At 32.7% G+C, this 22,911-nt stretch overlaps 2 protein-coding genes across 3 annotated transcripts; one reads left to right on the plus strand and one right to left on the minus strand.

Annotated features, from left to right (window-relative positions):
- Positions 1-9: 9 nt before the first annotated feature.
- LOC134687160 (serine/threonine-protein kinase 40-like) lies at positions 10-20,623 on the minus strand. Of its 2 annotated transcripts, none has more exons than XM_063547204.1 (9): positions 20,549-20,623; positions 17,582-17,769; positions 17,112-17,197; positions 16,411-16,545; positions 15,287-15,520; positions 13,355-13,523; positions 7,603-7,747; positions 7,134-7,253; positions 10-1,867 (listed from the first exon to the last, which is right to left on the minus strand). In XM_063547204.1, exons 2-9 carry the CDS (start codon positions 17,694-17,696, stop codon positions 1,531-1,533), a joined length of 1,341 nt encoding a protein of 446 aa, XP_063403274.1. In that variant the 5' UTR covers positions 17,697-17,769; positions 20,549-20,623; the 3' UTR covers positions 10-1,530. The 2 variants fall into 2 exon arrangements, with proteins under 2 accessions (XP_063403274.1, XP_063403275.1); XM_063547205.1 differs by having other exon boundaries at positions 20,528-20,609.
- Positions 10,564-11,661, plus strand: LOC134686138 (uncharacterized). Its single transcript, XM_063545811.1, has 2 exons — positions 10,564-10,940; positions 11,259-11,661. Exons 1-2 carry the CDS (start codon positions 10,850-10,852, stop codon positions 11,549-11,551), a joined length of 384 nt encoding a protein of 127 aa, XP_063401881.1. The 5' UTR covers positions 10,564-10,849; the 3' UTR covers positions 11,552-11,661.
- Positions 20,624-22,911: the final 2,288 nt, after the last annotated feature.

Here is a 22,911-nt window from a genome sequence, read left to right on the forward strand (position 1 = left end):
AAATAAATATTCTGGAATCTGATTGTCCTCACTATTTTTGTTTCTATTGCAAATTACCAAATTTGTCCAAGTCCTTGCAAAATTTTGGTGATCTAAACCTTTTCACCACCACTTTTTCGATGAACTCTGAATTGCATTTAATTTGTCTTGGAATCAAATAATCCAGAACTTATTTTGTTGGTTGAGAAACTTAGATCCAGATGATTAATTTTGTATGGCTTAAGAAAACTACAATACTCACTATCACAGAATAAATAACAAATAATTTAGCACACGGTTGAAATGCAAAAAAATTATAAATCTATATCATAATAAATGTATCCAGTCACACCTGGGCAAATCAGGAAAAAGTATAGTTTTTTGCTGAAATAGCTAGTTATTGACCAAATACTGGTTTCCTCCAATAAAGTAATAAATTTTTCATCTGTTTATAAGCCAATTTGGTAATATTTTAACAGTAAACTTTTTCATAAGGAAAGCATTTTTTATTTTTTATTTATGTCCAATTAAAAATATATGACCCATTCATTCTCTTTCAAACTTACAGTGAGCACTTGCTATCTAGCTAAAACTGCCCTATAATTTTAATGATTGCACACATTATACACACCAGCTCACAAAGTTTGAAACTACATAATAATTATACAATAATTAACCCAATCAAAATGAAATAACATTTAATGGTTTACAACATTCTTTGACAATTTTATAACTATACCCAGATCGCCTAAAAATAACTGAAATCCTTCAACTTAAATCTTTTTTGTATCACTAAAAAATGCATACTTTGTTTAAATGGTGACAAATAAATCTAGTCTTTACTCTTCAATAGTACTTTTGCGTAAGAAAAATATGGCTTTGAAGCTATTAAAAACAGCTCAGTACTGTGGATTCATTTATTTTCGTTGGTATCAATTTTCGTGGATAAAGGAAAACTTGCATTTTCGTGGGTAATTGATTTTGTGGTTTAGAAAATCTATGCGTACAAAGCCTTTAGAAAATGTGTGATTCGTTGAACATTTGAATTCTTTGTTCCTCTGTAACCACGAAATTGACAAAAATTGATATCCAACGAATAGTCAAGACCAAGTGAAGAATTTTTCTGTGGAATTGTATACTAAGATGTAATAATACTACTAAAAAAAAAAAAGAAATATGTGAACTTTCTTTGTAGGCTTACATCCTATGAAAGTATCTATGAAAAGGGGTATAAATTTAAATAACCATGATTTTTCTTACTTCCTATGGAAGGTTCTATCAAAAGGAATAAAAATTTAAATAACCATGATTTTCCTAATCTACATATCCTATTACAATTGTCAATAAGCACCCACTACAATATACAATTTTACACATTCTGACTACATAACAAAGTCATGACATCAAATACCAATAAATAACAAACCATGACATCACATAATTACACATATACTACAACAGTTATATACTATAGAAAACATGTGGTGTGCCATTGACAACAGATAATATTTTTGAGAACAACCCTGTCTACTTTTTCCCATGGTAGTAACATCAAGTTCTGTGTTGCGACAACAGTTGTCTATGAGCCGTCATCTCTGTAGGTGTAAGTGGCTGAGCATCGTCTGTCATCCGGTGGATTGGTGGATTGGATGATATGTGTCTGCGTCTTCTGACCGGTACCTTCTCTTTGGGTTGACGGTCATTGTCTGGAGTGATTCCATGAGCTAGATCAGTGATCTGTGTAGCAGTGTCACCACCATCAACAGATGGAATGTCTGATAGGAGTATAGCTGATCCTTCATCCTCTTCACCCTTGTTATCACTAACATACTTGTCATCAATATCAGGGACTACTTGTAGAGGACCACTTATACTAGACATCGCTTTCCTGTCAAACAATAATTGGTAATTAGAAACAAATATATCAATTGATATTTTATAGTGTGTCTTTCTATCAGGGCTTCCAAAACGGTCATATATTCCTGACATTTGTATAATGTCCAGTAAAAGTTCGGCTAGGCAAAACATGAAACTGTCATCTACTTTTTTGTTTTCCAACATTTGGCCTTTAAAGGGATAATTCACGATTTTTCACTTTTCATCTTATTATGTTCATAATACCATAAAAAACATATTCACCAAGTTTTATTTTGATATGAAATCTAATAAAGAAGAAAATTGGGAATTATTAATTTGATTTTTTGAAACTTCCTGACTTATGTGACGTAGTTTAAGTCTTTGATGCATGCCGGGAGTGAAAATATCTCATTTAAGTCTTGTTCGTTAACCATCTAATAACGCGGTTTAAAGCGCATCGACGACTTTTGGTGTAGCTATTAACCAACGAAAAATAAGTGATTGCCATGAACTTTTAAAATTAGATCGTGTGGATTTTTTAAAACGAATTTTAATAATAAAAGTAAATCATACAATAGAACAATTTTATGATTTTTTTTCTAAAAACAAACATATGAAACAGACATGATTGATAGTGTATTAAAAATACATGTTTGTATTCTGACCTTTTTGCTTCATTCCAGCAATCATTTTCACTTGCTTGTACGGTGGAAACAATAAAATGTGTATTGTTTTGTGACACCTAAAGAATGTGGAATGCGTAGCTTAACTCAAGGTAATTAAAAGATTAGTATTATGTAATTCTAATCTTATGATCTTCATTCAGTGAAATCTAGGAGTCACGGTTCACTGGCATTTCAGGTGTGAAAAATATTTCGTATCAATTGTAAACGGGAGTCAGACAAAGTTTCAGACACATGAATGTAAAAAAAAATTAAAAAAAATAATTAACGGGAATAATAAGATCGCACAATAACTGGATAGCTGTTGTATATTTTTATATTTTGCATAAGATCACTTTTAATGAATTATGACTTTTGATAACTTAAGTAACGATAAAATACTGAATTATTTTAATTGAAGTATTTACAAATAAAAATAGCCTTCTTAACACGTGTTTATGAACTAAAAATTGTACTATGTCAAATTAGGATTGGCAGCCTTAAATATTTCAAACAGATCATTAACAACTGCAATTATATATTTTAGTCCATCCAAAGTGATCTTTAATTACCTATTTAGGAATTAATGTGCTTTTAAATCTCACAACACATGAATACTTCAGATATTTGAAAAAGATGTTTTAAAAAATTGACAGGAAATTAAAGGATCTAATTGGAATAGAATCAACAAATTACAAACAGATATGCTTTTCAAGTGTGAAAAACATCAACAAAATTTATACATAATCGGGAATGTCCTTCTTAAAATACTCTTCGTCTCACACCGTAACTATATATAATACTTTAGCTATTTGACCAACGATGTATTAAAAAAAAAATGAATGAATTAAATGTCATCTTTCCCTATTTTTTAATGCAATTATAAGTCTGTTTCAACTGGCAAGAATACCACTAAAGCGGACAAGCAGTTTATTCTTTAAATTGCTGTCATTGAATATCAAGAGAGAAAATAAATCCCGAAATTGATTTGAAACTTTGATACTCTATAGTTTCCCTGGAAAATATTCACATCCCTCGGTATTAGTGTAAGTCCAGTTGTGTATATATAACATGCATGTCGGAACAATTGTGATGATGGCGAATTTCTTCCTTTTTTTCGAGAACAATCTAATTGATATATAAATATCCATAACTTCGATGAGCCAAATAAAGTTATATATCGACCTGTATTTAAATCTCTTTTTCTTCTTCTTTTGGTATACAATAGTCTATCGACATTTGATGATTACATACTGTTGGCATACGTGGACTTGCCATTTTACAAAACTTTTACCCGAATTTACGCAAAATGTATGTTTCTTTCTTATGTACTATGTATACATGTATATATTTTAATTTGCGCTATATAGTTCCGTAACTTATATACAAATGGTCGACAAGTGCGTACATTTTTTTAAATCAATATTTCTGGCCTTCACCATTGACATCAAGTATATATTTCATTTTACCAAATTTACCCTGGGAAAAAATATGTATATAGATTTTTATTTCATCAAATCTGTGTGGTTTTTTTTTGGTATTATTTATATTTTTATAAATATTTTTTTTTCTCACCAGAAATGTTATTCATAAACAATCGTATGAGCTTAGTAATATCACTTTCGGACACGCAAGACAGAGATGTATATTATACACCTAATAGTTCAAAATGGAAAGTTATAAGTTATCGGCCGTGTACACTTATTAATACACTAAGAAGTGAAACGATGCATGAACTTGCAAACTCGACAGAAAATCGCTTCAATACCTGGATGTGTCACCTCACACCCCCTACAATACCTTTGGGAGTAATACCTTTAGCCATGCAGGTGATCAGTGGAGCGAAGATCCTAATTTATTTAAATAAAGTTTATTACATACTTAATAGATTTCCGAAAACAATTCAAGTTTCACGGAAGACTTATTTATGATTTGAAATTTTGACTTTTTCACTAATTCCTATATTCTCAGTCTAAAAATAACAGATCATGGTTATTTAAAAAAAGAAAGAAGAAAATTTTCCGTATCAAGTTAGTTAACTAGTTAACTGGTCGGATAAAACAACCGTACGATTGACGAGATATCGACATGCAATTACGTCTACATCGGGTTACTGTAGTTTTGGTCCTTAGACATATCTTGACTGCAAATCGGGCAAGGTGACAAAATGGCCGACCGGAGAGAATTGATACTCTAAATTTAAAATCGATGGTGATCTCTTATCTAGCAGAATAAAACTTTAATATCTATGAATTTGAGCATTTTTATACAGAATAAACATAATATCAATTTTTGATTTTTTTGCAAAGTTTCCCTTTAACATCCACACATTTCCGGTCATAAAAGTGGCATGATGATTAATTACTATCAAAACAACCCCTAATGCAATACTTTCTTATTTTAATCAAGGCTAATAAGTTGTTAGACAGGTGAAATCTACCTGTTCAGGCGACAGGAAAACTATTTTCAGTACCTGACTTCGTATATATTGATTGGTCTATTTACAATTATTTTCTTACATTTCAGCGGTTGTATCTAATAGATTTAGTCAAAAGATTAAAATTTTAAGAAATTAGTTTATCAACATGATTTGATGAAAAATTTAAAAGGTTTTAAATGAAAAATTGTCAGAACTACATTTTATGAAATAGAACACATGTGCACAGGTGAGAAATTTAATTATGCATCCTACATTTCTTCAAAAATTATCATTCCTTCATTTCAAGTATTTTATTGAAGAAATAATGTGGAACTCAGTTGTGCTTTGTAAACGAACATGGATTTTACATATCTGTTTATGGTCCATGTTTTACCATTGTCAAGTCAACATCCGGTTTTAGGAAAATGTGATTTTAAAAGCGAAAGTAAAGTTTTTGACAATGTAATTTTACACAAACAAAGAGTCTAAGGCAAATATGAGCATGCTGATGTGCACAATTTGAATGATGCACTGCCAATCTAACAGTTTACATCCAAACATCAAATTCATATCAAAGTAAAGTTTAAAATCGTTTTTTTCTTCAATCTATTAATGTCAATCATTGGAACGTCCATCTGAGTACCATTATAATTGCCTTTTGTGACTTAGTCTTATGGGATTAAAATCGGGATCAGATATAAAATGTCCGGCTGGCTCAAATATTTTTTGGAAGCCCTGGTTGTGATGTTACATTTTTGTTTCAGATAAGGGTGAAGGTTGGTACCTTAAAACATTTAAACCAGCAGCATTTGTTTGCACCTGTCCTAAGTCAGGAATCTGATATTCAGAAGTTGTCATTGGTTGATGTGATTCATAAGTGTTTCTCGCTTTTTATATAGATAAGATTGTGGGTTTCCCTGTTTAAATGGTTTTACACTACACTACCGGTAGTCATTTTTGGGTCCCTTAATAGCTTGCTGCTTGGTGTGAGCTAAGGCTCTGTGTTGAAGACCATTCTTAGACATATAATGGTTTACTTTTACAAATTTTGACTTGGATGGAGAGTTGTCTCATTGGAACTCAAACCACATCTTCTAATATCTATATATCATCAGCAGTGCTATTTTTTTTAATTTAATGTCAACCAATTGAATCAGCATTGATAGATTTTTAAATAGATATTCAAAATTTGCATTTCAAAAAAATTGCATTCATAAAAGGACACACTGAAAACAAAAGAATATCATTGTACTCTTAAATTACACAATTGTGTTCATAAAAGGACACATTGAAACAGTAATCAATGAATGTAATATGTATGTTTCTTCCCATTATCAAATAATCACAGAAATTAGATTAGAACTCTGCCTCGTGGCCCAGTATTGAATGCAGATGAACAAATATTATACATTTGCTCTATGAGTGCACTTACTTTATGGATTTTAGTCATTGTTGAAGGCTATACAGTGACCTATAGTTGTTATTTTCTGTATCATTCGCATAGTTGTCTCATTGGCAATCATACCACATCTTCTTATTTTTATATTGAAGTCACTCCACCCCAAACCATGATAGGGGTAAATTGTTTCTTTTGTGATAAGAAAGTTTGAGTATTCATATCTGTGTTTATTTTAAGATGTATGCAAGTACAATTAATATGTATATCAAGTAACATTAAAGATTTTGTGTTTAAAAGAGTAATTAAAGCATCTCTCACATCACTTTACAGCTGTTTTCCTAATGCATGTAGAGTTAGACTTTGGTTAGCTTACTTGCTTTGTTTGTTTCTTGTACAATTGTAATAAGGATAACATTAAGTCAAATCTCAATATAGTATATACAGGTTTAACTATGTGTATCTGTATTGTTTGCAGATGTAAATCGTAATTACAATGCTTGACCACTGGTTTATACAAACAAAGCAAGCTAGCAAACCAAAGTCTTACTCTACAAGCATTAGGAAATGAGCTCTAAATGCTTGTAGGGTAAAACTGTGGTAGCTTGCTTGCTCTGTTTGTATAAGCGTCAATTCAAGCTTTGTAATTAACATTTACATTAACATCTTAAAACAATAGGCATATTTGAGCCTGTTTATATTATATTTGAATATGATTGGACATTATCCCAGTTACAATTGTACAATATGCAAACAAAGTTAGCAAGCTAACCAAATTCTTGCTTTACATGCATTAGGAAATCAGCTGTAATACACTTACCATTTATCAAGCAGTGACTGTAACTGTTCTATCACTTCTAAAGCTGTCAAACGTTTTTCAGAGTCCAATGTCAAAAGATTTTGAATGATATACTTAGAATCTTCAGAAACTCTTCCATCACTGAAATTAAATAAATATATACTTCCTAGCATTGATGGATAGGACACATGCTATAAATTTGAAATAATTAAAAAGACTTCTTTTAGCTGTACATGTTAACATTCCATATAGGCTATAATGAGTTTCTTTTTTCTTAAATTTAATGTATACATGTATATGAATTCTTTAATGCTTAAATCATATAGTTTTATCTTACTTTATCAACTACTGATAAAGTATGAACGAACCCAGACAAATTTCTATTCTGATTATTTCTACTGTATCATTTTAACTTTAGACAAAAGATGCATTTTGTAAAGCTGCAATTTAGGGCTGTGTTGATTGAAGTATTCAAAATTAATAATCATACCTTGGCATAGTAAACTCGGCAGCTTTTATCTTCCTGAATAACTCCTGTGGCTGACTATCATAGAATGGAAACTGTCCATATAACATTGTAAATAAAACTACACCAAGGGCCCACATGTCACTTGGCTTGCCTAGATATGGTTTGCCTAAAATTATACACAACATAGTAAAGGAACAGTGTTTAAATGAGGGGGGATAGGAGGGGTCCTGATCCCGAAATCAAGGACTTAAAAAAACGAAATCCTGAGGTCCCGAATTTAAATAAAGTAAATCCCAACGTCCCTAAATCCGAAAAAAGAATTTCCGGATCCCGGAAGGGTCAATCAGGAAATCCAGAGCTTAAAAACACCCGATCAAAGAGTCCAGATAAAGGTCCTATCCCCCCTCTTAAATGTTGCTAGAATAAACCTTTGAAATAAATTTCAATTAAATTTGACAAGTAATGTAGGTATGACTAAGCTTACAATGCAACATTCAATATAAATTACATACCAAAGGGACAGAACTCTATTAAAACTAAATGTCAATGATCAGAGCAAATATTCCAGGTCAGCCTGAAAATTCCTGATATAAACCGTAATGTAAAATTCATAACAATACAAAATGAAATGTATGTATGAAAGTATTTACAATGCAGTTTTTCATAAAATTTGTATTTTAGAAGGCCTTATTCCATAATGAAAAGTTGATTGGCACTGATCTTTCGAACTTATCTGAGACTTTGCTGATATAAACCTTAGATATACATTTCATAAAAAATCTGATAAGTATTGTACACTTGACAGCACTTTCAAAGCAATTTCCTCTAAGATTTTTCATTTCGAACACGTCCCAAACATACTGAAATGAATCTTTGATAAAACACGTATAACAATCCCTTCACGAAATATAAGCTTGAAAGCACTTACAATGAAATTTCAATAACTTATATCTCCAAGTGGAATAATTCCTTTACAAATATTTGGCACTTATTTTCTAATTAGTTGAAGACATTGCTGATGTTTTCCTATGACTATGATGACATAAATTTCATATAAATCTTGCAAGAATTATAGGGACGAGTGCTCACAAGACCAATAGACAGATCATGAGATGAAAATTCACATCACAACGAAAGCGACCATAAACCAATCTTTAACATGGTACAGGAGAATACAGGACAGAAGTATAGAATCACTAAGACCAGAAAACATAGTACCCCCTCCCCCCTCCCCCTCCCCCATACCACCATCACTTACCCTTAATATTGTAGAGTAGTCATGAAAGATAGAGGAATCATACTTTATAAAGAAAAGAAGTGATATGATGAGTTTAACTTGAATATTTTTAATTTATGGGGATAGAATATATAAAAAAAGAAAATATGGTATGATTGCCAATGAGACAACTATCCACAAAAGACCAAAATGACACAAACATTAACAACTATAGGTCACTGTATGGCTTTCAACAATGAGCAAAGCCTGTACCGCATAGTCAGCTATAAAAGGCCCTGATAAGACAATGTAAAACAATTCAAACAAGTGAAACTGTGAGCTACTGCTCACTGATGATACCCCCGCCGCAAGTGGATAATATTAATAGTGTAAAAATATGCAAGTGTTCGGTAACCAGGAAGTTGTCAAGTGATCAATCTGAAAACGCATCACACGGTATAGCTGACTTAGATAAACCCTGAAACCAAATTTCAGAAATCCTTGTATTGTAGTTCCTGAGAAAAATGTGACGAAAATTTTCAACTTGGCTATCAAGTGTAAAATCATACAAGTGTTCGGTAAACAGGAAGTTGTCGAGTGATGAATTTGAAAACACATCACACGGTATAGCTGACTTACATAAATCCTGAAACCAAATTTCAGAAATCCTTGTATTGTAGTTCCTGAGAAAAATGTGACGAAAATTTTCAACTTGGCTATCATGTGTAAAATCATATAAGTGTTCGGTAACCAGGAAGTTGTCAAGTGATCAATCTGAAAACGCATCACACGGTATAGCTGACTTAGATAAAACCTGAAATCAAATTTCAGAAATCCTTGTATTGTAGTTCCTGAGAAAAATGTGATGAAAATTTTCAATTTGGCTATCATGTGTAAAATCATACAAGTGTTCGGTAAACAGAAAGTCGATGAATAATGAATCTGAAAACACATCACACGGTATGGCTGACATATATAAATGTTGATACCAAATTACAGAAAGGGTGGATGTGTAGTTCCTGAGAAAAATGTGATGAAAGTTTCATGGGACGGACTGACTGATGGACAGACTGACGGACGGACTGACAGACAGAGGTAAAACAGTATACCCCCCTTTTTTTAAAGCGGGGGTATAACGAGAAAATAGAAGTATGTATTGCAGATAAACCACTGTACAAGAAAAATCAAGGTAAAACAGTTTATAGATATATCACTGAAAAGAGGATACACCAGAACTGACTCTATTAATACAAATTTTCTGTATTTCAAATATCAAATATAAATTGAAACAATCAAAAACATTTCCTCATAAGATGTTGATGTTATTTGTAATAAAATCTGTGTTGTGTTTATAACATTTTATTTTTCGATTTTAATAATTAATTTTGTACTTTCACTTTCTGCAATTAAAAATCTTTTCATTTTCATTTCAATTTTTAAATTATTATCTTTAATATTATTATTTTTTTGTACTCTTAATCTATTAGTTTTGATCTTTAACTTTTAATTTTAATTTTTCATTCATTTATTTATTTTACTTTAACATCTTCTTTCACATTTTTAATATATTTTTTTATATATAAAAATTAAATTATAAAATCAGAAGATAAATCTTCAAAGATGATAAGATTAAATATTGTAATAAATGAATTCCCATATATTATTATTCTTACAATCCCTTACTAAATTATTTACAACTGAAATAAAATTAAAACTGTTTTTTTAACAATTACAGTTTGTCTCACAGCACACAAAGAAATACATTAATTTACACTTTTCTCAAGACAAATTAATGCCTATTCATAAACCTGTTTGGCTTGCAGTTTACACAACTCATTAGTGAAAGTGGTAGATCAAAGTAAATGAGTAATTATTTGTTTTCTTTGATGTCTTTGAAGTTTTCAATTATTACTTATTATTTGTCTCAGCTTGGTAAAGCCAAGGCATTTTTTGGGACCAATTTTTGTTATAAAAAGGAAGCACTTTGTTGGAAAAATCATAACTTGCTCAACTGTTGAACTGCCAATATCTACTACTCTAACAATTACTACCATGGAACTTAGTAACATTCTGACCTATGCTGCTGACCTCAAGTCCTTACTTATTGTCTATGACAATTCTGTTGTTCAATTGTCTATGCTAGGTAGGTTCACACTTATAGAAAAAAAATGAAATTTATCTGGTTAAATTTAACCTTCCTGTATATCTGATAAAAAAAGATTTATAGTAATTTTAATTATGAATTTTTTGTTGGTAAAACACACATGTAAGTCTAATATAATTTTAAAACCTTTAATTAAAGAACTATCTATTCACTTAACATATATAGCAATTGTCATTTGTATTTCATTTGAAATTTAAAGTTATTATTTTATAATATACAAATGTTATCTATCTGACTTAAGGTTTTTGATACAAATTTATAACACATTACTTAATTGTTTATTTTTTATTATTTCAGATACCAAGATTCACCGTCTAGACCAACAGATCTTCACAGCCAACATAGAAGGGGCCAGTGGTTACGGTGTGCATCTACAATCCCAGAAGTCTGTTACAGTTGGTGTCAAAAAGGTGTTTGAAAAGTTAAAGACAAAGAAATGGCAAGAAATCCAAGAGTTATCTGCCTTAATTCTACAGTCCAATGACCCCAGTCATCCTACTCCAACAGCCACGTTAGACAGTCAACCAGAAACAGATACCATGGCTACGTCCTTTACAGAAATGTTCTGTGCCTACTCAAGAACAGCTTAGTGACAATTTGTTATTGTATCAAAATTAGTGCTTATGTTTAAATTGATTATATGTATTGTCATTTATGTCTAAATGTAGTGTATGCATGCTAGTGCTTATGGATGATTGAATAGTGCTTAATAAAATTATATACCATATAATTTGATTTATGTTCTTATTATGGTTTGGTCACCAAAATATTTTTCAGAAGATCAACAGTATTCTTAATACACAATTAAATAACAAAAACACCAGACAAAAAAGTAAAATAAATATGTCTCATCCAAAAAAAAAACAGATATTAAGAATACCCATTTAATTAATTTATGTTGAGTTACACCTAAAAAATGCACAGATGAATGTTAAATTAATTTTCAGTGAAATAATTGTATTTGTACAAAACAAATGTACTAGGGTTGAAAATGATATTCTTTTATCCACTTTTATTTTTTTAGTATTAGTTGACACTTATTTTTGATAATTTATTTGAAAACAATTCACTCAAGAATTTAATTAAAAGATCAAAGTGATTAATATTACTCAACAAACCAATTAATGCACAAAATGATAATAATGTATCAATTATAAGTATCCATTCAAACTCTTTCATCTTTATTCTTGGTCATTGCTTAAAACTGATTACTATTTAATAACTAAGCTTGGGTCAGTCTATAACATTCCTTTATAGAAGTGGTTTTAGTGAACATAAATTATTAATCATTGGATATAAGATAAATCTTTCATTATGTCCAATTATATATGAAAATACAACCTGTTTTAACCAATGTGAGTATATATTTGTTAAGGGGCCAGCTGAAGGACGCCCCCGGCTGCGGGAATTTCTCGCTACATTGAAGACCTGTTGGTTGTTGTCTCTTTGACACATTCCCCATTTCCAATCTCAATTTTATTACCATACTATTTCAACTTAAATAAAGATACTCCTTTTTATGCTTACAACTAAAATTTTGTTATCAGAATAATAAAATGTACCAAAATAAAAATGAAACTATAGGGAAATAATAATAATAAAAAAAAAAATAAGCAATCATTAATTTGTGTTTTCAGAAAGGATAATAATGTATCCGGCATTTGTTTTTAGTCTTGTGAATTTAAATGTCACAAAATTTGATAACTCAATGAATATAGAAAAATAAATGGGAATGTGTCTTATGATGCCCCCCCCCCCCCCCCCCCCCCCCACTGCATATAAGATTATAAAGAGACATTGCTCAACAATGGTCAAATGTGACACTACAAAAAATTGGTCTAAATCTGTTTTGTAGTAATAAGCATAGTACCCAATTCCATAACATTTGCTTGAGACAAACTTAAGTAACAAAATTTAAAAAATTGACATTTTTCAATTTGGTAAAGGGACATAAGTCTAGAAAGGAAAAGTGAGGCCACCAAAACTCAAATGGAAAAGAAAATTCAGCGATTTTTCCATTTATAAAGGGCCATAACTCTAGAATGGTAAAAGTGAAGCTACCCAAATTCAAACTTGACCTGTGTTTTGCGGTAATTAACAGTGTGTATAAGTTTTATAAGATTTGGTTGAGGACAAAAACTGAATATGGGACATACAGGCATACATACAAATGGACAAGGGTAAAGCCTAATGCCCCCATCCGCTACGACAGGGGCATACATATGCAGACTTTCCCAGATAATAGGTCCAGGGGGTGAGAAACTTATCATAAAATTAGTGGTTAGAATGAGCTGCTTGGATAGGTACATATTTCAAGATTCATAATAGATGATAAGGGCGAGAAGTTCTAAAAAGGATAAGTTTTTGATTTAAGAGCTTGTTATAGAGCCTACCACTTAAGACATCAGGGCTGATATAAGCAGGACTACCCCTTTGGTCCTTTAATGGATCTGTCTCTGAGACCAGAAGTTTCCCCAGACAGAAATTGGTGATTGTTATCCTCTTTGTTTTCTTGTTCAGTACCATGTTACCAAGCTTTAAATCACGATGAACCAAATTTTTCTGAAATATAACATACCACATATATAATAATCATGAAACAACAACTCGTCATTTTTTGTCAGCCAATGAAAATCATAACAATTGATCCTATATAATTTTAAGTTACAATAGAGATTTTTTAGGCCATAGTACAAGAGAGTTTTAAAATGATGTCAAAAGGTCAAGTGTCACAAATAGTTTCACTTCGGCATCTGACTTATGGTATGAGCACAAGTGTGTAGTTGAGAACAGTACTGTGGATTGATTTTTTATCGTGGGTAACAATTTTTCGTGGATTGCTGAAAACTTGCATTATCATGGTTTTGCCAATCTCTGTGTACAAAGCCTATTGAAAAAAGACATTTGTTGAACATTTGAATTTGTGGTTCACCTGTACCCACAAAACCCACAAAAATTTGTATACAACGAAGAATAATGAATCCCTAGTAAATTGAACTTCACGATGAATTTTGCCTTCTTTATTCCTTGTTTTTTTGTTGATTTGTTGAATCATTGTCAAACAATAAACATCTCCTTTTTTTGTGACCGCAATAAATCCTTTTGAGTTAATGTGATTTCATTGATGTGGTTTATCATTATTAGTGAAATTAAAATCAAATATTCAAAAATACAGCATTTCATGCTTTCAAAAGCCAAACCTGACAGTTATGTTTTATTTTTGTGTTTCTTTTCTTTGATTTTGATCTTTCTAAGGAATTAATGTATGCAAGTGGATATTTTATCAAGATTTAATGTTAATCCCGAAAATTGTCAGTAAAAAATTAATCTCTCTCACTTTACCATAGCTGTCAACTGACCCGTATTCTGCGGGTGTGACCCGAGATTTTCACAATTCTGAGGGATCACCCGGATCACCCGCCGGGTCATTGAAATAACCCGGGAATTCCGAAAATGACCCGATTTCACCCGTATTTCTTAGTCTTGAGATTGATTTCATAAGTTATATTCAATTGAAATACCGGCAAATTCGTAATTCTTCCTTGAACAGAAAGTTCATCTAGCTATGTAAACGGTCAAATTAAGTGACCCATTAAGTGCATGGCTTCACTTGACAGCTTTGGTGTCAAACACACTTAATTAATACCAATTACCCTGGCCTGGCTTTAGGTCGTAAATAAATTGCACTATTGGTTTAAAAAAATATTTCAACCAAGATTTACTTCCCCTTATTTGTCACCATTCAAAATTATTCCTTATATTTACGTTTTATGGGTGAAAAGGATTAAATAATCAAAATATAAAATTCAAATACATATTGAAAAATAACTTATCATTATTTTTATACCTTTATATAATTTTTAAAAATAGTTGAAAATTATATCTTACATTTATACTTCCTTTGACTGTATTACTATATTTTATCATAGTCTAATTTCCTTATAAACTGGGAGATGGTATGTTTAAAAGCTACATAGCCAGTAGTGTCAAACCTTTTAAAATTACATTTGAATAATACAGTGAAGTGTTTCATCATCTCAAAAAGCAAACAACATAAGACTGTGTTTCTCAAATTTATAAAAAGTGCAATAAAATAATAATAAATAGAATTTAAAGTGACTTAACCAAGATAACATGCATGGATGTTTTGGTATCTTTGATTTACATTTCAAGAAAATATACCATTAATACTGAAATTCTGCTCGAAAAAGTTTGTACGCGTTATGACCTGAGATTTGATTCTTCAATGCAGGTCATGACCTGCATTTTCATCATCACAGGTTGACAGGTATGCTTTACAATATGTTATAAATGATATAATGTACCCTATGTAAACTCTCCACAACTCTAACAATATCAAGAAATACGATTATGGCTTCTTTCTCCGACAGTTTCTTCTCTTTAATGACATAATGTTGTAGGTTGACAAGTTCTTGATTTTCGTCACTAAAATCATGGTGAACCAGACAGTCTAACACCAGACAGAGTCGTCTTCTCTTTCTAGGGACGGACTGGCCAGGATAATACCGGGAACTTTCTTTATCCTCTAATGCTTCATCCTGAAAAAGGGAATCATTCTTTTATGGATATCTAAGAAAAAACAAGAGGCCCGTAATTGCTTACGTATAACTTTTTGCTTAAATTTTTCAGCAATGATTACCATTGTTTTTCAATATATATTAACATGTGGCTTTAAAAGGCCATTTAAATGTTCTTTGTATCTGTCATATTAATTCAAAAGCAAAAAATGCATTTTACCCCTACATTGTATGTTCCATTTCAGCCATAATGGTTATGTTACTTGACGTTCATGGTAATAAAATACAAAATTTATCCTAGAAACTGTATTTCACTCTATGTTCTATTTTTAGCAATTGCAACCATGTTTTCTGAAGAATCAGAAAATAAAACATAAACTTAATTTAGATAACTTAAGAATCATTCATCTTAAGTTTGGTTTAATTTAGCTCAAGAAGGGGAGACTTTTTTAAAGTTAGAAAACATGATAAACAAATTGTGTAAAATTATCCTCAAAGGGCAATAACCCCTTAAGGAGTCAATTGATAATTTGGGACATATTCACTTTTTTGTAGATCTTAATATGCTGAACATTATGACGTATCAAAAATTCTAATATAATTTATAAACTAAATACTCTAAGTAACATTCAGTTACACTTTGACAGTTACTGGCCCAGCAGGTTCAGATTCTTGAAAAAGTTTACACCAGCAATGGAACCAAGTGATGAGCTAAAAAGGGTTTGACCTAATGACCTAAAAATAAACATTCTTGAGAAAATAGAACATTTTGTTAATTGTTTAGAAACTGAGATTTTAAATATTGCAATGTTCCCCTTTTCACAAGGTGTTGATGAAAAAACATGTATCATTCAGATTTTACAGTGTAAAAGTTATTAAGTGAACCTGATTTGCATGAAGACTAGGTTTACCTTAAACAGTCCATGATGATGTACAACTCCATCTTGGTTGTGAAGTAAAGACAACAAAGAATATTCTGTGTGTAACAACATTTTCCCTTGTCTATCATCTTGGCTCTCTTCTCTGGGGTCAGACAGGGTTAAAATCTAGAACATAGAACATGCAGTAATAAAGCATAAACATGACAATCCTCACTGTTTACATGCATAGGAGTGAAATCTGTCTTTAAAAGGCAAACGGTCGTCCCTTAGAAACAAATATACATATACAAGAACATATGTTGAAACTTCTCAAATCCACTAATGTTTTTCAATAGTTTCAATCAATGCATTGCATTTGAAAACATGAATAAATGCTTAAGAATGACAGATAAGAATCTGCTAAATAAAAACTTAGACTAAATCTAGACGGGGTCTCTGATCTGGGTCACGAAGATGGCTGTATGCCTTGACATGAAAGCAATTGCTTTAAAACCATCTGTATTTAACATGTTCAAATTTTGTTTTACTTCTGATGATTTTTGGTATTAAACTTGAAAATCTTATGCTGTGATTTGTACAAAGTTTGATGAAGATACTAAAAAAATTATCTCAAGATGTATTGTCTGCAAAATAAAATTTCGGCCAACATTATATATCTTTGGAAACTGCAAAGGAAAAAGACTTGTCATTCATATAAAGCAGCCATTTCCAGCATGGAAACCATTTAATACCTTTATAGTGTAGAATTTATCTGTCCCATCTTTTCTTGCCAAACACTGTACAATACTTCTTACAGGAGAAGATCCTTGTCTTGGTCCTATAAATAGATTTCCTTATATTATCATTTGAAGACAACTTTAGACATTTTCATTAAATTCCTGTCCCTAATAAGTATCCAGTGATTCACATTTTATAATACACTTTACAAGGGCATTCAATTGTGTGCTTGGTTAAATTTCCAAGACTGTTTTTTTTATGTGTCATTCATTACGTGTGGCTAAGTTGAAATAAATTGTCTTGTCTTGTCTTCAAACATTTGCCCTTCATTAATAATATTTTTGAATTGTGATACATGTATATCATGTATATATATAAAACATTGAAAATCATGAACACTTGTTAAATGTGTAAAATGATATTTGTTTCAAAGAAACTGACCTTATTTATATATTTATCTTGTCTTATTCTATATATTTGTTACCTAACAGATAAGGTCCAGCTTTCCTGACTTCTGCGGAAGGTGGATTTAATCTTTGGACCTTACTACTAGTGGATTGCTGGTTTAAGGAGGAAACTCCTAAGGACCTTTTCATCATTTAATTCCATCATAACTGTATTCTTTCTTTGGTCATCATCGTTGATCCACAGATTAAAAGAATCACTTTAAATCTGTAAAAAATATTGTATTGAATTGTATAAAGACTGTTAGACATGTTTATTAACTAGATTCATGTACATTCATTTCATTTATTTATCACTACAAAAAAATATTTAGAAGACTAATTCCAGCATATGTGCATGTGTAATCAAATGTGATTGAGAATAAAGGAATAAACAAGTATTCTGTGAGTATTGCATAGAAATACATAGTCTACCAGTTGAAAAATCATTATATTGGAACAAAACTTTATCTATAACTTGATACGGTGTAATCTATATAACAAATATCAAGTCAGTACCTTCAAGCATGACGAAAAAAAATATTTTGAAAACTGATTATGTAAGTGAATTTTTCAAAGTCCAAGGACCATAACTCTGCACATAATCATCAGACTGGAACAAAATTCATACTTGATCTGTAACTTGTCAATTTTTAAAAGGGGAAGGGATTTTTACTAAAGCAGGAGAAAGCAAATAATGTTTGGATTTAAGAACAGAAATAAAAATGCTACACTGAACAGACAAATTGTTGGAAGCGAAAAGCAATGAACCAAGGCAGTTTAATAACGATACACCTTATCGCTATTCCCAGCTGACCAGAGAATCTGCACTGCTTGAACTATTGACTTCCTACCACAATTACTTTTCCATTGTGGCTTCATACATTTTGTATTTTGACATTAAAATTATATGGGAACCTGTTTGATGTCCAGTAATGCCGGACAAATAGCAATAAGGTGTATTAAATCCCTCTGAGCAAGCTTCACATACAAGACAACTTTGAATACAAATAAAGGGGATGCAATATCATATATTAATCAATTGAATTGATATGTAACATGCACCTTTCTTTTTAGTCCGAGATTACTCTGACGTCCGACGGCTGTTTAGCCAGACAAGCTGGGGCTGTGGGACGTCAGAGCTCGTTCCATATCAAAAAGTGTGTATTTGCCCACCCAAAATTAGTCCGAGATTACTCTGACGTTCGACAGCTGTTTTGCCAGACAAGCTGGGGCCGTGGGACGTCAGAGCTTGTCCCATATCAAAAAGTGGATATTTGCCCACCCAAAATAGATGCGCTGCTGTGTCGCTTCTGGAGCCGACTGAGGGCCTTGGCATTATATAAATCGGGCTTCAATCTCTTCATTTTTCATTTATCTCTTCATTTATGTATGTTTCACCTACCTGCCAAACCTTTATTTTTCTATATTTTAACATTTTTCATAGAGACTCGTGATTTCTCCATCTAGCCTTTCATTTTCAAAGATTATCACGTGACCACGAGAAAACAGTTCAAATGACCATAATGTAACACCTCGTTCATTTACTATGCAAGTTTTCTAAATGACCGAGAGCTTCCGATTGTTATCGTGGTCGAAACTAAATGCTTGTTACCGATCTCCTGTAAAGGAGGAGAAAAAACGTGGTTGCTTCTTAATGTTAACCATCGATCTCCTATAAAGAAGGTAACAATATAAAGATATTTGCATATTTGAGTCTCGAGGCCACGAACTCTCTCGTAACTTGACGTCCATTTGAAAGTGAAAGTCAAAAATGGAGAAATCATGGGTCTCTGTGAAAAATGTTAAAATATAGAAAAATAAAGGTTTGGCAGGTAGGTGAAACATACATAAATGAAGAGATAAATGAAAAATGAAGAGATTGAAGCCCGATTTATATAATTCCAAGGCCCTCAGTCGGCTCCAGAAGCGACAGAGCAGCGCATCTATTTTTGGTGGGCAAATATCCACTTTTTGATATGGGACAAGCTCTGACGTCCCACGGCCCCAGCTTGTCTGGCAAAACAGCCGTCAGACGTCAGAGTAATCTCGGACTAACCCAAAATAGATGCGCTGCTTCCTCGCTTCTGGAGCCGACTGAGGGCCTTGGAATTATATAAATCGGACATCAATCTCTTCAGTTTTCATCTATCTCTTCATTTATGTAAGTTTCACCTACATTGTACCTGCCAAATCTTTATTTTTCTATATTTTAACATTTTTCACAGAGACCCATGATTTCTCCAATTTGCCTTTCATTTTCAAAGATTATCACGTGACCACGAGAAAACAGTGCAAATGACCATAATGTAACACCTCGTTCATTTACGCTGCAAGTAACCTAAATGTCCGAGAGCTGCCTATTGTTATCGTGGTTGGAACTAAATGCTAGTTACCGATCTCCTGTAGAGGTGAAAAAACGTGGTTGCTTCTAAATGTTAAACATCGATCTCCTGCAAAGGAGGTAACAAAATATAAATATTTGCATATTTGAGTCTCGAGGCCACGAAATCTCTTGTAACTTGACGTCCACTTGAAAGTGAAAGTCAAAAATGCAGAAATCATGGGTCTCTGTAAAAAATGTTAAAATATAGAAAAATAAAGATTTGGCAGGTAGGTGAAACTTACATAAATGAAGAGATAAATGAAAACTGAAGAGATTGATGTGTGATTTATATAATTTCAAGGCCCTCAGTCGGCTCCTGAAGCGAGGAAGCAGCGCATCTATTTTGGGTGGGCAAATATCCACTTTTTTATATGGAACGAGCTCTGACGTCCCACGGCCCCAGCGTGTCTGGCTAAACAGCCGTCGGTCGTCAGAGTAATATCGGACTAGTTTCTTCTGAAACATAATTTGGGGAGAAAAACAAGGTCCAAAATTAATTAAATCTAAAGAGCTTGTGAGATGGAATAAATTTAAAGCATGATCATTTCCTTAATTCTTTATCTTCCCTTATCTTTTAAAATATGATCATGAAGACATCTACCTATAATAGCTAGTAAATTACTTGTATTTTGTGTTGCAATATCATGCTGTCAAATTGCAACTAGCCGGAAGTGATATTTTCGTCAATGTCTTCTAGACGTTTTTTTCTTCCAGAAATACCTAAATACAATCCCGCGATCCCGGCTAGTTGCAATTTGACAGCATGATATTGCAACACAAAATACAAGTAATTTACTAGCTATTGCTGTAGTGCAGGCGATTTGGTGTCACGATATCACAGTAGCATGGGTTCGAATCCCGGCGAGGGAAGAACCAAAAATTTGCGAAAGCAAATTTACAGATCTAACATTGTTGGGTTGATGTTTAGACGAGTTGTATATACATTATGTACACAGCCATGTATCACCATCATTGATGGCGATCCGATGGACACATCTGTTGTAGGGTTGTCACTGACTCAGACGTACTTATGAATATAATTATTTTCTGTGACTGTATCTTACATTAATTTGTAGGATCCTTTACTATAGATAATTTAGCTGATCTGTAACAATAACATCTTCATGCCTTATATATCATGTACTGTAGTACGCCGCTAGATTAAAACTGACGAGGAAAGGTAACATATGCCCACCGAAAGCTCTTTTTTTGAGAGCCCAGGTGGTCGTGTGGTCTAGCGGGACGGCTGTAGTGCAGGCGATTTGGTGTCACGATATCACAGTAGCATGGGTTCGAATCCCGGCGAGGGAAGAACCAAAAATTTGCGAAAGCAAATTTACAGATCTAACATTGTTGGGTTGATGTTTAGACGAGTTGTATATGGTTCTTCCCTCTATATATACACGAGTCTAAATTGAAAACTACGTTCAAACCTATGACTGCGTTGGATAAAAACCGCAATTTTTATACGTGTGCATGTCAAACAAATTTCGTTGTAGAAGGGTCTAAAAACAGCACAAACAACATTTTCCAAAAGACCAAAAGCGTGAACAAGTATATTTAAACATATATATATACAACTCGTCTAAACATCAACCCAACAATGTTAGATCTGTAAATTTGCTTTCGCAAATTTTTGGTTCTTCCCTCGCCGGGATTCGAACCCATGCTACTGTGATATCGTGACACCAAATCGCCTGCACTGCAGCCGTCCCGCTAGACCACACGACCACCTGGGCTCTCAAAAAAAGAGCTTTCGGTGACCATATGTTACCTTTCCACGTCAGTTTTAATCTAGCGGCGTACTACAGTACATGATATATAAGGCATGAAGATGTTATTGTTACAGATCAGCTAAATTATCTATAGTAAAGGATCCTACAAATTAATGTAAGATACAGTCACAGAAAATAATTATATTCATAAGTACGTCTGAGTCAGTGACAACCCTACAACAGATGTATCCATCGGATCGCCATCAATGATGGTGATACATGGCTGTGTACATAATGTATATACAACTCGTCTAAACATCAACCCAACAATGTTAGATCTGTAAATTTGCTTTCGCAAATTTTTGGTTCTTCCCTCGCCGGGATTCGAACCCATGCTACTGTGATATCGTGACACCAAATCGCCTGCACTGCAGCCGTCCCGCTAGACCACACGACCACCTGGGCTCTCAAAAAAAGAGCTTTCGGTGACCATATGTTACCTTTCCACGTCAGTTTTAATCTAGCGGCGTACTACAGTACATGATATATAAGGCATGAAGATGTTATTGTTACAGATCAGCTAAATTATCTATAGTAAAGGATCCTACAAATTAATGTAAGATACAGTCACAGAAAATAATTATATTCATAAGTACGTCTGAGTCAGTGACAACCCTACAACAGATGTATCCATCGGATCGCCATCAATGATGGTGATACATGGCTGTGTACATAATGTATATACAACTCGTCTAAACATCAACCCAACAATGTTAGATCTGTAAATTTGCTTTCGCAAATTTTTGGTTCTTCCCTCGCCGGGATTCGAACCCATGCTACTGTGATATCGTGACACCAAATCGCCTGCACTGCAGCCGTCCCGCTAGACCACACGACCACCTGGGCTCTCAAAAAAAGAGCTTTGAGAGCCCAGGTGGTCGTGTGGTCTAGCGGGACGGCTGCAGTGCAGGCGATTTGGTGTCACGATATCACAGTAGCATGGGTTCGAATCCCGGCGAGGGAAGAACCAAAAATTTGCGAAAGCAAATTTACAGATCTAACATTGTTGGGTTGATGTTTAGACGAGTTGTATATACATTATGTACACAGCCATGTATCACCATCATTGATGGCGATCCGATGGATACATCTGTTGTAGGGTTGTCACTGACTCAGACGTACTTATGAATATAATTATTTTCTGTGACTGTATCTTACATTAATTTGTAGGATCCTTTACTATAGATAATTTAGCTGATCTGTAACAATA

The sequence above is a fragment of the Mytilus trossulus genome, chromosome 10 (assembly GCF_036588685.1).
Source record: "Mytilus trossulus isolate FHL-02 chromosome 10, PNRI_Mtr1.1.1.hap1, whole genome shotgun sequence".
Lineage (NCBI taxonomy): Eukaryota > Metazoa > Mollusca > Bivalvia > Mytilida > Mytilidae > Mytilus > Mytilus trossulus.

Coding starts and splice junctions, on each gene's coding strand:
- LOC134687160 (XM_063547204.1), bottom strand. CDS start 17,696: ATGATGAAAAGGTCCTTAGGAGTTTCCTCCTTAAACCAGCAATCCACT. Junction 7,254..7,602: donor GCCGAGTTTACTATGCCAAG/GTATGATTATTA, acceptor ATTTAATTTCAG/TGATGGAAGAGTTTCTGAAG. Junction 1,868..7,133: donor CAGTCACTGCTTGATAAATG/GTAAGTGTATTA, acceptor ATTGTTTGACAG/GAAAGCGATGTCTAGTATAA.
- LOC134686138 (XM_063545811.1), top strand. CDS start 10,850: ATGGAACTTAGTAACATTCTGACCTATGCTGCTGACCTCAAGTCCTTA. Junction 10,941..11,258: donor TGTTCAATTGTCTATGCTAG/GTAGGTTCACAC, acceptor TTATTATTTCAG/ATACCAAGATTCACCGTCTA.